Genomic DNA, 15215 nt, shown 5'->3' with positions numbered 1-15215 from the left:
AAGAAAGCGGAGTGGTCAGTAGAGCTGACTGTTTTTTCCTTGGTGCCCGGACACTTTGCTGCATCACTTCAGCACCAGCCATGTTGGACTTCCTCTGCCTGCGGCAGTTTCCCAGCATCCTTTTCAGCATCCCCTTCCAGAATGTTCCCATGGGTCCCCCCCAGGCCTACTCAGTTTAGGTCTTGGTTTAACTCACAGCAGCTGCCCGGCTTCCTTCTGTCACCCTCCTGCACTAGAGCTCTGAGTGAGGGAATACAGGTTTATGTTGGACCTTCTAAGTGACTTCTAGTGATTAGGACTTAAGCATCAAAAGTTTGGAACACTTCCAGATAATAGCCATGGAAGAGGCGGGAAATCATCACTGCTTTAAAGACTTTACCTTTGGCTAAATCTCAATGCGTATTCAACACCTTACTGCTAACCAGTCTCCCAAATAGCAGTCTCATAACGGGATCATCAATTACCTTTAAGCAATGACCAGAAATGCATCTGAGCGACAGATGCTGCCTGCTGTTCTCCGGGAGCACCCAGCAGGCCAGCCCGGGTCCCACACAGCTCAGATGCCTGGAGCCCCTGGGCAGAGCCTGGTCTGCTGAAGCAGCTTCAAAGGTCCACAGAAGTCACAGGAGTCTTCTCACTTCTGGCCAAAGAGATGCTTATTTTATTCAATATCACAGAAGCCGAGAGCAGCTTCTGTTACTGTCTGCAAAAATAGAGGCTTCTATGTGCATATCAGGAAAACTGGGTCACTCAGCTTCAGAAGCACCCACTAACACCAAGCTTGAGAAAGCTCAAAAAAGATATTTCTATTTTGATTTCCATTTTGGCCCACTGACCTCCCCACAGCTTGCAAATCATTGTTTTTTTTCAAGTGCACTTTGATTTGAGAGGAAAGAAAACACGAGTCAAGAGTCAAAGAGTTCAAGGAGACGTGTCCAGAGATGTGCAATGGGCATTGCTCAGGTTAGAGGAGAAGAGATTTCTTTACTGGAGTGAAGATTTGGAACAGACTCTCATCTTTTCTGACACTGAGACGCTCTGAGTTTTCTGAGTTTACGGTACTACTCTTGAGAAGCTGAGACCATAATTTTAAGAACAGGAAACATGATAGCTTCTTAATCAAATTAAATAGCAAAATGAAAGCAATAATTACTCAAATTTACATGGTAAATTAGCAAGACAAATTAATTGAAACACCACTTTTGATCATAAGGATATAATTAGAAAAGTCTTTGGTGGATGAAAATATCTCTGAGGCATGAATTAAATCAATTGGACAACCTGATGATAAAGCCCTTATGCTTAATCTAGCTGGTATGGAATATAGAGGAAGAATAGAGATTATCAGCAAATATTCATTAAAAATGGTCCTGTACACATAATGTGAATAATAATAGCAAACATCTACTGGGCTTTTGTTACATGACGATGCTGTGCTACACTGTGTATCAGTCTCATCACTTGTACTGTTTTGTTCTCTTACAAATTAATAAAGAAAATCATCATGGTTACTACCTACACAGCATGAACCATTACTGTCCCTTTGTCCACAACTATGGATTTCACGAGGAAGGAGCACAGGGCACCGAGGTCTGACAAAAAACAGAGACTGAGATGCCTTTTCTCCTCTTAGCCTCATCTTCCACTTACAGATGTCACTACTTCTCAGTACACCTGGTTCTATAACACATCCACACTGGGCCACAAGAAGCCAGTCAGAACATGGTATCGCCTGACAACAGCTATTCATTCAAGAGTGGGCACGTGACAAATTGGTCCAACTCGACTGAAGAGAGAGACTTTTATTCTATTACTGGGGCAGAAGCTCACCCTGGCCTATTTGACATGAATAAGGATGCTTAGAGCCACAAGTGCCAAATTCAGTCCTCTTCCGACCAAGGGGAGAACTAGCCTCAGGATGAAGCCAACTTTGAGGTGGACAACATCTTTGAGCCCCTGGCTCAGTCAAGTCTGAAGTTCAACTTGGCTCTGGCCTTTCTATAATAAGGGATCTTAAATGTCTTCTTCTTTTAAGCCAGTTGGCATCAGATTTTTGTAACCTAAAGTTAAAGCCTCCTAATTTATATAAAACAAAATGAATGAATGTTTGTTAAACTAAATTCTAGCAAGGTACAAAAAAATTAATTTTTCTATATAAATTAAGGGTTTTTTTCCCCCAAAGTATGGTCGCTGACCACTTGTACCTGAATCATCCGGGGACCCTTGTTTGAAACACAAATGAGAGGTATACTATCCAAGACATAGAAACTAAAAATTTACGCTCTCCACCAGTCTACTTCTGATTCCAGTGCTAAAGGTTGAGGATAACTGTGGAGGTAAGCCATACAATTTCAGTGGGGAATTTGGAAACTCATTACGCAGGCTGTTTTAAATTCTTGTTTCCCTGTTTTAAAAATGTGTGTATTCAAACCTGCTCCCTGCTTCCTCATAAATAAGTGTGATCTAAAGGTAAACAAAGTAACAGTCTTTGATTTGTAAAAGTGGCTATTTTTGCAAAATTGCTTCCAGGCTCAGGACTTGATAAAATATGAAAATGCTTGAGAAGTAATCAATAGCCTGATAAAACTGTTTCCAATGCATGTAAAACAAATTCTCCCCCAATTGCCTTTCTAAGCAAAGGAGGCATTCGAAAAAGTAGATTCTATTAGGCTCCCACTATGTTATGTTATAACCACAAAAGTGAGCTTTATTTTTTAAGATTTATTTTGTTATTTATATTTTTGGCTGCATTGAGTCTTTGTTGCTGTGCATGGGCTTTCTCTAGTTGCAGAGAGTGGGGGCTACTCTTCGTTGCGGTGCACGGGCTTCTCATTGTGGTGGCTTCTCTTGTTGTGGAGTACGGGCTCTAGGTGCGTGGGCTTCAGTAGTTGCAGCAAGTGGGCTCAGTAGTTGTGGCTTGCAGGCTCTAGAGCACAGGCTCAGTAATTGTGGTGCACGGGCTTAGTTGCTCTGTGGCATGTGGCATCTTCCTGACCCAGGTCTCGATCCCATGTCCCCTGCATTGGCAGGCAGATTCTTAACCACTGTGCCACCAAGGAAGCCCAAACGTGAGCATTTTATGAAGTCCCTTCCTTGCCTAACTAGTGCTGTTATTTGTGAACTTGGTTTAAATGTTCTTTCCCTGGGAGGCCCTTTCTTGCCCCCCAAAGATCCCTACCCCCTCTGGTGCCTACTCAGGCTCCTTCTCGGCTCTTCTCCCTGTCCTGCCTGCAGCCTACTTCTGTGTCACCCCCAAAACACGCCCACATTCACCCCTTACTTACCTAAACACTCTATAGCCTTGAAGGCTCACGTAAAACTAATACCTCCTTAAGAAGTGCCCAGGTGAGGCCAGGGCCCCTCGAATGGTGATATAGCAACTAAATGAAATACCAGTCTGGCTGCTTTCAGCTGCAAGTAAGAGAAACCATTCCTCAATCTTTACCCCATAGGATGTGGATGACTGTGTGTCAGCAACGTTGGAAATTCCAGGGATGCCTGCCCACAGGCTGCTTTCTCTGCCCCCCTGCATCCCCACAGGCGGCTTCCTCCTGCCAGTCCACCTGGTTGGCGGTGGCTGCCAGAGGAAGGGAGACCACGGCTTTTGATGCCTCTTCCTTAGGCATGTGATTCCATCTTTCTCAGAAGCCTCTGGAAACATCTCCAGTCTCACTCACCCACGTGACCTTAAGCCTTCCCACCCCATGCTAGCGATAAGAGGTGGGATGACCAAACTTAATTTACGCTGATTCTCACCTTATCTCACCACAGCCACACAACAAGAAATCGGTGGTATTTATACAGGATGGGGCTGCTTGGTGCAGCGTCTTGGGCTGTCCTAGATCTTGACCAGCCAAAGGGATCGATAAGTGAGCACATCTGCAATGAAGACACTTCTGGCACGTCAGGGGGGTGCTTTGCTTAAGTTCAGGGGTCTCAAACTACAGTGCCACCTGCTGTTTTTGTAAATAAAGATTTATTGGGACATAGCCACACCCATTCATGTAGGAACTGTCTTTCAGGCTACCACGTGCTTGGCCGTACGGCTTGCAAGACTAGAAATATTCACTATATGACTCTGGCTCTTTATAGAAACGTTCGCCAACCTCTGGCTTAGAGCGACCAACGAGACTGGAATATTGGCAAGACAACCACAATGCCCGTTACAGAGCTTGACTCTTTTCCCCATCGAACACACCTCCTATATATTTATATTTATATAGTTAACTATATCTGCCTTTCCTGTTAGTCTTTAAGTTCCATGAGGGGAGTAAATAGTGTCTTTTTAGATTCGTTCCTGATGCCATGTCCCCAGCACTTAGCCCAGGGCCTGGCACATTGTAAGTGCCCTGTAAATATTTCCTGGCTGAATAACTGAATGAATGCACCCCTTAAATCATCTGTCAAAGTGGGAACAAAAGAGACGACGATTTCTTTTGGGACATGCTCTAAAGAGAAAAATCACAGTTCAATAACGGCATGCCAAGAAATTGACCCACATTCCACAATAAGGAGGCCACGAACCCTAATACCATCAACACTTTCCAACCCTTGGAAAGAAAGGAAGATGTGTCCACACGCTGTCTACAGAGAGAAGCAGAAAGAAGCTCAGGTTCTCAAAAGTGGCAGAGATGGTGCGGCCATGGCAAGCAGCGTGTTCGCCACTAAAACTGAGCCACGGAGTCATCCTTACAGAGAACCTCACCCTCCCGTGCACAGCCCTAGGCTCCTTCCACTTTCACTCTGTCACCTGTGATTTCACTCCCTCACTGACGTTTAGCCCTCATCAGTAAGCCGGGGAACAGTAACACTTTCACAAAGACCAAAAATGCTGGAAGTGAGGTGGGATAGGCACAGTGACATCTCTATGCCATGGTTTCTCTTTAGGTCTTCTTTCGGAAGAAAAGACCAGAAAGTCTGCCAGTTTTGATTTTTTTCCTCATCATCCAATCTAAGAGAAATTTAAAAATAAAAAAGCCAAAATTAAAACAATGCTGTAATTTTAAGGTTGCTAAAATGGCTTCAGTGAGTTTATAACATAAGAAATTATTATCACCAGCAAAGAGGCAAGTGTTTTAATGTTAAGTTTGACATTCAAATTTGTAATCCTCAGTGCTGAGAAGATGCAAAATCCTGGGGTGTGGTAGCGAAAATTGCAAAAACGGGATCTGAGTTTCATTATAACCTGCTAATTAATGTGGCAATACACAACAGCAAGATACCAGCGAGCACAGGATTCTAACCAAGTCGAGGCCTGTGTGAAACAGCAAAAAATCCCTCAAATACCAGAGAGAGAAAAATGCCAAACACTCTATTGCAATATCTCCCCTGGAAACAGTGTGCTTTCAAAAAAAAAAAAAAAAAAAAAGGAAAGGAAAGTTAACTCTGGGTCAGCATTTTTCCCTTCTCTGCATTTCCAGCAATCACAAACTCATCTAGATTTAGGATAACTTCACCTTCAATGAGGGAAGAATGGACAGCGGGAAATCTCTTATTTTTTCTCCCTGCAAATTGGGTGGTATTTCAGGTACCACCTCCTCTATCCAAAGAGGCAGTAGTATTTTGAGGGAAGCAGGTGTTTGTCAAACAAAAATTGCTTCCATTTCAAATTCAGAGGCTTTTTATATGATATCACATCTGCTCACTTTTTTCTCAGTATCCAACTGAATTTTTTTGTTGTAAGTTCTTTTTTTTTGGCCACACCACGTGGCATGCAGGATCTTAGTTCTCTGACCAGGGATCAAACCCACCCCCGCCCTGCAGTGGAAGCACAGTCTTGACCGCTGGACTGTCAGAGAAGTCCCCACACCCCACCTTTTTAAAAAATAAGTTCTAACATTAAAAATGTTTAAATGATTTGGGATATAGTAATACTGCTATTAGACCAATATCCTCAACATTTTTCTTCTTAAGAGAGAAATATTTAATGTCAAAAGCAGATAAATGTTTTAAGTTAGTAACTTACTATGGGCTCATTGTCAAAAACTTAATCTGTCTATCCACATTTTAGGGAAAAATATGTTGGCTAACATTTGGCAATAAGTGTTTTATGGACTCATAATCTTTGGTCTAGTGAACACCAACGCTAGAAAAACATCCTAAGAAAATAATTCAGTCAAGAGAAGATATATTCATTAGACTACTCTTTACAATATGTTTTAACATAACAGAAATTGGAATAGACAAAATACTCAACTAGAAAGAAATAAGCAAGTAGTTAAGTAAATGTAGGTTTCTCAACCAAGGATTACCTAATCATTACAAATTATAATGGTGCAAATCATGTCGTAGTATGCAAAACATTTCTATACGTTGCTAAGTGAGTAGGATATAGCTACAAGTGAGAAATATCTGAAATTTTCTGCTTAGTACACAGAAAAATTCATGAGCCCTTCATCAAGGTGTGATCTGTGACCTACTTCATCACCCCTCTCCGTTTCCCGGGTCTCTACGGTCCCTTGAAGAGCTTTCCTCCTCGCTCCCCTGTGCTGTGCTGAACTGTAATCCTTGCCTGCATCGGGCTCTGTCGACTGCCAGATAATCCACATGCCTCACGTTGTTCAAGACGCAGCTCTGTTCCCATCCCTTTCACAAAGTTGTATATTACCCTGGAGTGAAACTGCTTTAGATTCCTTAGCGCCTGACTGTCATTTTCTTGACGATTCTGTTTGCTTTCTCTTCGCAGATAGACTGAACTCCACAGAGAGAGTTATTTTTTAGTGCCTGCAATGACTCACAAATATACAATTTTGAATGTATTAATCAATGAATATAAACTCCTCAGAGCAGGGACCATTTCTTTTCTTTGTATCCACAGTACTTCCCATAGTACAGGCCAACAGTAGCTTATAAAGAGCTCTTCGCTAAACGATTGGATAAATGAATGTATGTGGATTGTTACACATGACTGCTGGTTCCCATCCTGGGATGTGTTTTTCTTCCCTGTCTCTTTTCCACCTTCTGCTTCTATGAAAGATCAGAGAAGGTTCTCTTGTAAAAGGAGTACTATCCATGAAGAGAACTTACCCAGGTCAAACTGGCCAGAAATGTAGCCACAAGTCTGCCGGACTTCCTCACTGTCCCAGCCCAGGGGGTAGAGGGCACAGCCAGCACCGATCAACAAGCCTGCAAAGAGAAGAGACAAGAGGGCTTTAGCAGTGCGCCTCTGGTGCCCTAGATAAAAGTACCAGGGAGAAAAGATCAATATCAGCAATATGACAAAAGAACATGGGATCTGCTTTTGGGAAAGCACCAATCAAGCTCCCTTTAGCTATCTAAGGTCAATTTCATTCCAAGAACAATTTCAAGTCTGCTTAAAAGGGGAAAAAGGAAAAAAAGAACAACCTTGATAGCTCAGTTTAGTTCCAACTTTGCCTTCTAAAGCATTAAAAGCCTTGCAAATCCAAATCCTGTTTAAGAAGTACAATCCAGAAGCCCTTCTAATCACTCTTGTAAAAAGCCAACCCCATTCCACCATCAATCCATGTAAACAATAAGAGAGCCAGCAAAAGGGCCGCATTGGTTATGCGTCGTCATTCATTAGATTGTTTTTTCCAATTTAAGAATCAAAGTAGAATGTTTCAGCATCATCAGATTTTACCAAGGGCAGCGAGGGCATAAAGATTTTCAGGAACCACGTTGGCACACTGACTGAACTCGTAAACCGTGCCTCGGTTATCGTGCTCCCTTGAGAAGCCGAGAATCACCATGTCCACATGTCTCAGAAATACTCCAGGATAGCAGTCCCCAACCTTTTTGGCACCAGCGACCCGTTTCGTGGAAGACAATTTTCCCACGGACAGGGGGTGGGGTGGGGTGGGCTGGTTCAGGCGGTACTGTGAGTGATGCCGAGATGGGGAGCGGCGGCTCGCCCACTACTCACCTTCAGCTATGTGGCCTGGTTCCTAGTGGTCCACAGCCTGGGGGTTGGGGACCCTGGCTCTAGAAGATAGATGCTGATTGTGACCTCAGTCCTTCTTGCAGAGAAGACCAAAAGGTTTGATGATCAAACTGAAGCAAGTGATGGCCTTATTTTAATGTAAGGCAAGTCACCATGGCAGCTCACTCGAAGATGACAGCTTTTGACTGGTGAGCCTTTAGTTCTGCATCAAAGCCTAATACGGTTTTTTGAGACGCTAAATGAGATCAAAGCACTGACCAGTTGAGTCCGAGGGCTAATCTGAAAGTATCATCTTGTCAGGTCAACCAGCAGATATTAACATCACCCGTAAGTCCACAAGTGTGCCGAGCCAGTAGGACCAATGGGACACAGTCTGACTGTCTGCAGGATTGTGGGCTAAAAGGTGCTAAATAAGGGAGACCCTAAATCAGAAAATCTGTTACTGTAGTACTGCACAGGCAGAATGACAGGGCCCCCAAAGGCATCTAAAGGAGACCTTCCGTATTTCTGGATTGAATCACTTCCTGTCCCCCTTTTGCTTCTCCTCTGCCCCTGGTGGATGACTTGAGTAGTTGTAACCTACAGATTGTTTCCTCACAGGCACCTAAGGAGGAGCTGCTTTCCACCCGCCTCCCCCAACCTCTACGCCGAGCTATATGGAGAGATATCCCCCAGGAACTGACACACATTTCTCACCCTGCTGCCCCTGCCTCCAATCCAACCCTTGGACCGCAGTAAGACCAGCATCCAATGCAGAGGGGCTGTGGTCCGAGGGAAGGCCTGCGAAGACTCACTGCAGCTGCAAATCACAAATTCCAGGATGCCTGTATGCGACTGTACCATATGCACTGTGTTGAGGCTGAAGAATAATTCAGAAAGCAATAATATGAGGTTTGCTGACTAAGCAAATGCCCCAGTGACCGGTTTCCTTAGGCTTCCCGCCTTAGGATAGAGTTTATAGCATTCTGAAGACAGCTCCAAACTAGTGTTATCCACCATCAGGTAAAGAGAGAATTAATGAGGATGCCAAAGTTTGGGTAACCTGAATTCAAACAAATGTTGAATAAATAATGTGGCATCATTTCCATGATACTCAGTTCTTAAATACGTATTACCACTTTTTGAGATCTGGTGAGCAATTTTTAAACGATGACACATGCAGAAAGGCAGTTAGATAGAAAATGTTCAAGGGTAAGAAAAACCAAGAACGGTAACATTTAAACCATTAGTATTCCCTTTAGCTGACAGGAAAACAACTGACAAACAGTCTTATTTGCTAATGTTCTTTCAGTGTGGCAGAAACATATGCGTCATGTTTTCATGAAATAAGCCACTTGCGTCCAGGATAAGGATCCCAGCATTTCGGGAGACTAAATAGAGAGGACTTTTTAAGTGTCTATGTATGGAGCAAATAGACCTGTGATTCTCTAAGTGGTACAACACTTGCCAGTCGGTGTAGACTATTTTTGTAGACTATTGGGCTGTCTTTGTAATACTGTGAAATGTGGATTCAACCATATAAATCAGAAATAATTTTATGTATAAGAAATCTGTGTTCAGTGTAAGAATTAAAAAAAAATACCATGCAAATATGCTCACATTAAAAAAAGTATTCAGTGGAGGGCCACTAGCTTCCCTGGATTTTAATATTAATATTTATGCAGCCTTTATTTTGTCATCTGCTAATGTTTGCTAACAGTAAAGATACTGCAGATTCTGAAGATTTGGGCAACATTTCTGGAAGAGAAGTGCAAGTTGCAAACTCATCAGGCTAAGTGGTTGTTGCAATGATTCGGTTCTGTAGGTAAACATCAGTGGTCTCCCCACTACCTTGTACATTAGGGTGAATGCAGGTCTCAGGCCAAATTCAGCCAACTATACAATAATTGTTTATTAGCAGGCTAGCATGAAAAGCAATCAGATGACCAATTCTCTAAACTCAGTGAAACCCTCCCTGCAACTCCATCAGATAGTCACTCTAGCAAGTACCTTCAACACACAATAAATACAGCAAATATTCAGATGGCAGGATCAGAGACACTTCAGGTCAGATCAGACAGTATCTTCCACTTAACGGAATAGGAGAGGGCAGAGGAGTCAAGAGTTCTAGACCTACACTGCCCCACACAGTAGTTATGAGCTACATGTAGCTATTTAAGTTAAACTTAAGTTAATTAAATAAAAATAGAATTCAATTCTTCAATTGCACTAGCCACATTTCAAGTGCCTACTAGCCACATGGCGCTAGTGGCTACCATATTGGATAGTGCAAATACGGACCGTTTTCATAATCCCAGAAAGTGATTTCCCAATAGGAAAGGCTGTTCTAGACCTAAGACATCACTTCAAAAGAATGCTGGTGTAGGGAAAAATATTTTGCCACTCCGAAATGTCTCTTCGGCATGTGGATTATTTCGAGCTGAAAAAAATCAAGGCCCCAAGGATTCAGGAAGAAACTCTGACCTTCCCTCTAACTGCCTAAAAGAATGTAGACAGAGGGCCTATTCCAGGAATCGAGCTATCACGGGAGATACCTGTAAAGAGCATGGGCAGATGTGGCAGAGGAAACTCAATGCAGGGACTAAAGATAAGAGTCCACTCTGGGTCCCACTGTCTCTGCAGGGCCCAGCAAACATTTATTGATCAAACATTTGCCTTTTCATTTCCATGTACAGTGCCTTCCTCCCCTCTGAAGTCCCAAAGGACTAACCTCCAACATTCTCTTTGTCTTAGCTGAAAAGGGTATTTAAAGTGAGTGAGGGTTTTGCCATTTCAGGGAATTACTCCGTTTTTCCTGAGTCTCTTGCATGGACACATGTGATTAAACTCTTGTTTGATTTTTCTCCTCTTGGTGTGTCTCATGCCGAGTTAATTTAATTCTTAGGCCAGCCAGAAGAACCTAGAAGAGCAAGGGAAAATTTCTTCTCCCCCCAACACTGGGCTGGCCAGATTCTTACACCCTATACCTGACACTGCTTGTGAACAACCAAAATCATCCTTACTCTTCTAGATCCTCCCTTTCCACGTGGGGTTAGAAGCCAGGAAATTACATTTCAAAAACTCTCCTGATAGCAGGAGTTCTGGCTCACAATCTGCCAACGAGAAGGTAAAAGGGAGGGATGAACCATGTTCCCCATCAGCAGCTGCTGCCAGGATAACATGCCTTTCTGCAGACAGCAGACTTGAGATGTGGAGAGTGGCTTCCTGGCATCCCTCTCAGCCTCACTCACTAAGGGCGTCAGCTGCCCTTACTTTTGATCCCTGCACTTCCTGAACTCCTGAATTCTTCAAAGTAGCTTCTTGACCTTCACTTCCCCAGACCCTCTATAGGTTTGTGAAACTTCCAATCCCTGGGTTACATCCCCTCCTGCTTGAAATACCTAGAGTGGTTTCTTTTATTGGCCAATCCCTGGCTGGTACCTGCCCTACTTGTGCAAGGGCAGAGGGGCTGATACAAATCTTTCTATGTGTCCATTACTTAAATATCCATTTTATCAATTAAAAATGATCTCTAATACAACTTCTGCTGATTATTAAACCTTGGGATAAGTATAGATATTAAAAGCTCTGTGGTGTGGTCTCTGATTAGGGAACTTCTGCTAATTAACTTCTCTTGGAGTATGGATTTCAGAAGAGGATACTTCAAATGTTAGCTAACTGCCCTTACATGGGAGTCAGCTAGAATTTTATCGTCTGTACTGAAGTACTGATACTGGAATATTAGAGACAATTAAACACGAAAGTGAGAACACCCTTTTAATGGAAAAATCCGCCATTGTTCTGTTTTAGCAGTGTTAAATCTTAGACCATGTTGTGGAAATCAGTGTTTGATGGAAACATAGTTTGAAAATCCCCGAATTAGATACCACTTAGATATGATACTGTATGCTGAAACGAGGCTCAGAAAATATTCTGGAAAATGAAGTGGTTCCCCAAATGAAATCTTAGTGACCTAATGAGTTTTTATAGCTCTAGCTGACTAATTTGCTCCTGGGGAGTAAGTGGTTCAGTTATAATCTCTGGCTCACAAACTTTTATATTATTTACACGAATTTTCTTTATTAGATTTATAAACCTTGTGGTTACCTCACGGGACTTAATTACGTGGCATTTTAACCGAATTCCTGTTTCACTGCCATTATAGACATCATGGGGAAAAAAGTCACACTTTTTGAAAATCTGTGCATATAGGAGTGGAAGTGAGGAAAGATGCTGTGAATCGGAGCAAACAACCTGAGGAAGGTGGTGGAGGAGGTGTGAGATCATTTGCAGCTACAGGCTGATTTGCAATTATGAAGAAATCTATTTTTGCAACCTTAAAGACTTTGCAACTTTTAAGGGGTCACCAGTCAATCACAAATTAATGTAAATCAGTTCAATCTTCAATTTTCACCTGGCACCTAGACGGAATCAGGTATCAGGACATTATAGACCATGAGAAAGGTCATTTTGTAGAAGGTGTTGGAGATTTAGAGAGACACGGCTTCCTATAAAGGAAAAAAATAATAACCCAAACAAATGACTCAATCGTTCACAAACTAAAACACATACACACACATTTGAATCATGCATTGACTATTAGGCCATTTTAACCTGAGTACTCTAGGGTTTTGGCTTCACCTTCTTCGAGATAATTAAAATATCTGAAGAGCCAGGTCAGTGAGTGAAAAGACCTCTAAGGAGAAGCCAGTGTTAATGGAGAAAGAAGAGCCCAGATAAATGCAGAAAGGTGGACGCTGGGAGCTGTGCTGTGATGCTCTGTTATCAAAGGGGTCTGTCCTTAGCCCCAGATGGGCTCGTGGGCCTGAATCTTAGGACACACTCTGCCTGCCCGTAAACCACCTCGGGGAGAGGGTCCTAGTGGAAACGCTATTCGTTTTTGCACCACGCTGGAGATACCTGCCAGGATACTAATTATTTTTTAGAATTTGAGTGTGAAGTCCGAAGTTTGTAAAGAGTTCCGTGGTCAAAGTAAGAACCCCAGGCTGGGAATTTTCCCTTCTGCAAACCTTTTTTTCTATTCAAAGTCAGTACTTCACACTTAGCCAACGGAATATTAGCATAACAATTTGGCCCCTGCCAAGAAGGCAAAACAAACCTCCAGTCAGCCAATGCCAATTGCTCTCCACAGGTGGTAAGAATAGAGTCCTCATGTTAAACTCATAAAGTCTTATTTTTTCCAGGCCGCTCTTGAAAGTTTTTATGTGCTCTCACTTTTTTTTCCATGACTATCGCTCCTTTCTTTTCCATGGTTTATTTTTTTTTCTTTTAATAGCCTGACTTTTTTCCACCTCTTGCCCCTGGAGTGGTCACACAAGCCTTTCCCATCAATTCATCTTTTATGTTTTTTGGATACTTTTATCCATCCTCCAGTTCCTTTATCTTCCTTTCTGTGGCAAGCACCGAGGGAAATTGTTTTCTTTACTTTTCTCATGAAAGCTGCTCAGTCTTGTAGCCCGTTCGTTATCTGGACTTTTCTTTGGAAGAGGTTGGCGTGTTTCCATCTCCGTCTCCATATGCTAATTTATGTACCACGATATTCATGCATTTTCAGCCCTCGAAAACCCGTCCTTTTACAAAATGTAACAACAAAATAGATCCAGTGGTGGGGAGGGAACAGGGCAAGGGCCAGTCTTGTAACTCTGGACTTCGAACACACAATGAGGAGGAAACTACTGAAGTATTCCCAAAGAAAGAGGCTTGGTTAGGCTCTTGTAAGCTGTACCTCTTTTCACAGTGCTTTCTGGAAACTGAGGCACAGAGGATGGAGGAGGCTTGTCCAAGGACATTGAGCCCAAATCAACTCCAGGTCCCCAAGGACTCAGCCCAGGGCTCTTTTCCACCTATCACGATCCCCAGTGCTTGGACACAACTCCACTCCAAGTTCACATGCTCCTGGCTCATAACCTGAGTTCAGGCCACATGTGTTGGACTTGAACAACATGGTGTTTTACTAAGTCAGATTTTTCAACTGCAAGTCCAGATTTCTTGACTCTCTTGAATAACCGAAAGATGTGCCCATCCTGAGCCCGCACACACCCGGCTAGAGCCAGGTCATGGCAGTCCCGTTAAATGGCTCAGAAACCTGGCCAGTCCGCAAGGCTTCTCTGCCTGGGGACCACTGGTTCTCTCAAAGTCTCGAATGACCTCATCTCTGAAAGTTGAATCCCTCCTCTCTAACTGAGATCCTTTCATTCCTTACCTACCCAGACTCCACGAACACACTAGCTGTTAGGGGCTTGCACTGGCCACCCCAGCAGTGAGCTACAGGTTTCATACCCTCCTGTGGGATCCGACTGAGATGTGCTCTGTGCCATTTATTTGGGGTTTGCCACCTTGTAATGTAGTTATTTATAAGCATTACATCTTCTGGAAGGTCAGAAACTCTATTGTATGTTTACTTGCATCCAACTCCCTGGTTCATGGTACTGGTTAAGTATTAAATAGTAGTGATACTATTTATTCAGTATTTATAAAAGCTTCAAAATAATTATATAATAGTTATCTAATAGACAACAGATAATTGCCTTTATTTAGCAGAGGAGGAAACGGAAGCTTAGAGAAGCAGGCTCTTCCTGTTCATGAAGCCAATAAATGGTAGATCCAGGGACTTACTTTCAGGCCAATCTGAGCCAATTCCCCTAATCTCTACCTTCTAATGATGCCCAAATCCCAAAGTGTTCATGGTCCCAGCTCTGACCTGACCTCCCATCTTCACATGTGTATCGAACCCTGTGTATAAATGGAGAAGTAGGGATGTGGCGGAAGAGAGATTTCAAGCTACCATTTCTCTACCACTGACTCTGCTTTAGTGACAGGGAACACGTCTACTGCTGCCTGCTAACAAAGACAAGGGATGGGCTCCCAGGAACCCTGCAGATCCCCCCCTTTCCTGGGTGCTGGCGAGGGAGAACCCAGATGCGACTTTCAGCACACAAACAGCTCTGTCCACAAAGAGCACGTTGAAGCATAAAGATGAGAAATGGATTCTTCACCCTCAGAAGTTTAGCCAAGGAAAGCATATCTCATCGTAATGCTAAAATATGATAAAGAAACGTGACCGCTTCCGAACTATCAAAAATACTTTTACAAATCACAGTAAAACGATTTCTTTGCTGAAAACATCCTGCAGAAGCAAATATACTTTAGGTTCTCTTAAAATATTTTCCAAAATGGCTCCTTGATTCTCATTTCTTCTCCTTTTCCAGTTCATGCAGCAGAAGACACAAAAGACAACAGGCGCCAGAATACCTGCTCTTTAGCTGAGGGTGAAAAATCACAAGCTAATTTCAGCCAGGAGTGACTTGTTATCATT

General features: G+C 42.9%; 1 protein-coding gene across 1 annotated transcript in view; it reads right to left on the bottom strand.

Annotated features, from left to right (window-relative positions):
* The window catches only part of LHFPL6 (LHFPL tetraspan subfamily member 6), a 231302-nt gene that overhangs the window by 21140 nt on the left and 194947 nt on the right, over nucleotides 1-15215 (bottom strand). Inside the window, exon 3 of the mRNA XM_057707780.1 lies at nucleotides 7027-7125. Within this exon, the coding sequence (XP_057563763.1) occupies nucleotides 7027-7125 (99 nt within the window). The remainder of the gene's footprint in view (nucleotides 1-7026; nucleotides 7126-15215) is intronic.

The sequence above is a fragment of the Hippopotamus amphibius genome, chromosome 14 (assembly GCF_030028045.1).
Source record: "Hippopotamus amphibius kiboko isolate mHipAmp2 chromosome 14, mHipAmp2.hap2, whole genome shotgun sequence".
Taxonomy (NCBI): Eukaryota; Metazoa; Chordata; class Mammalia; order Artiodactyla; family Hippopotamidae; genus Hippopotamus; species Hippopotamus amphibius.
Note: the sequence above shows the minus strand (reverse complement) of the source record. Positions and strands in the feature narration are given on the sequence as shown.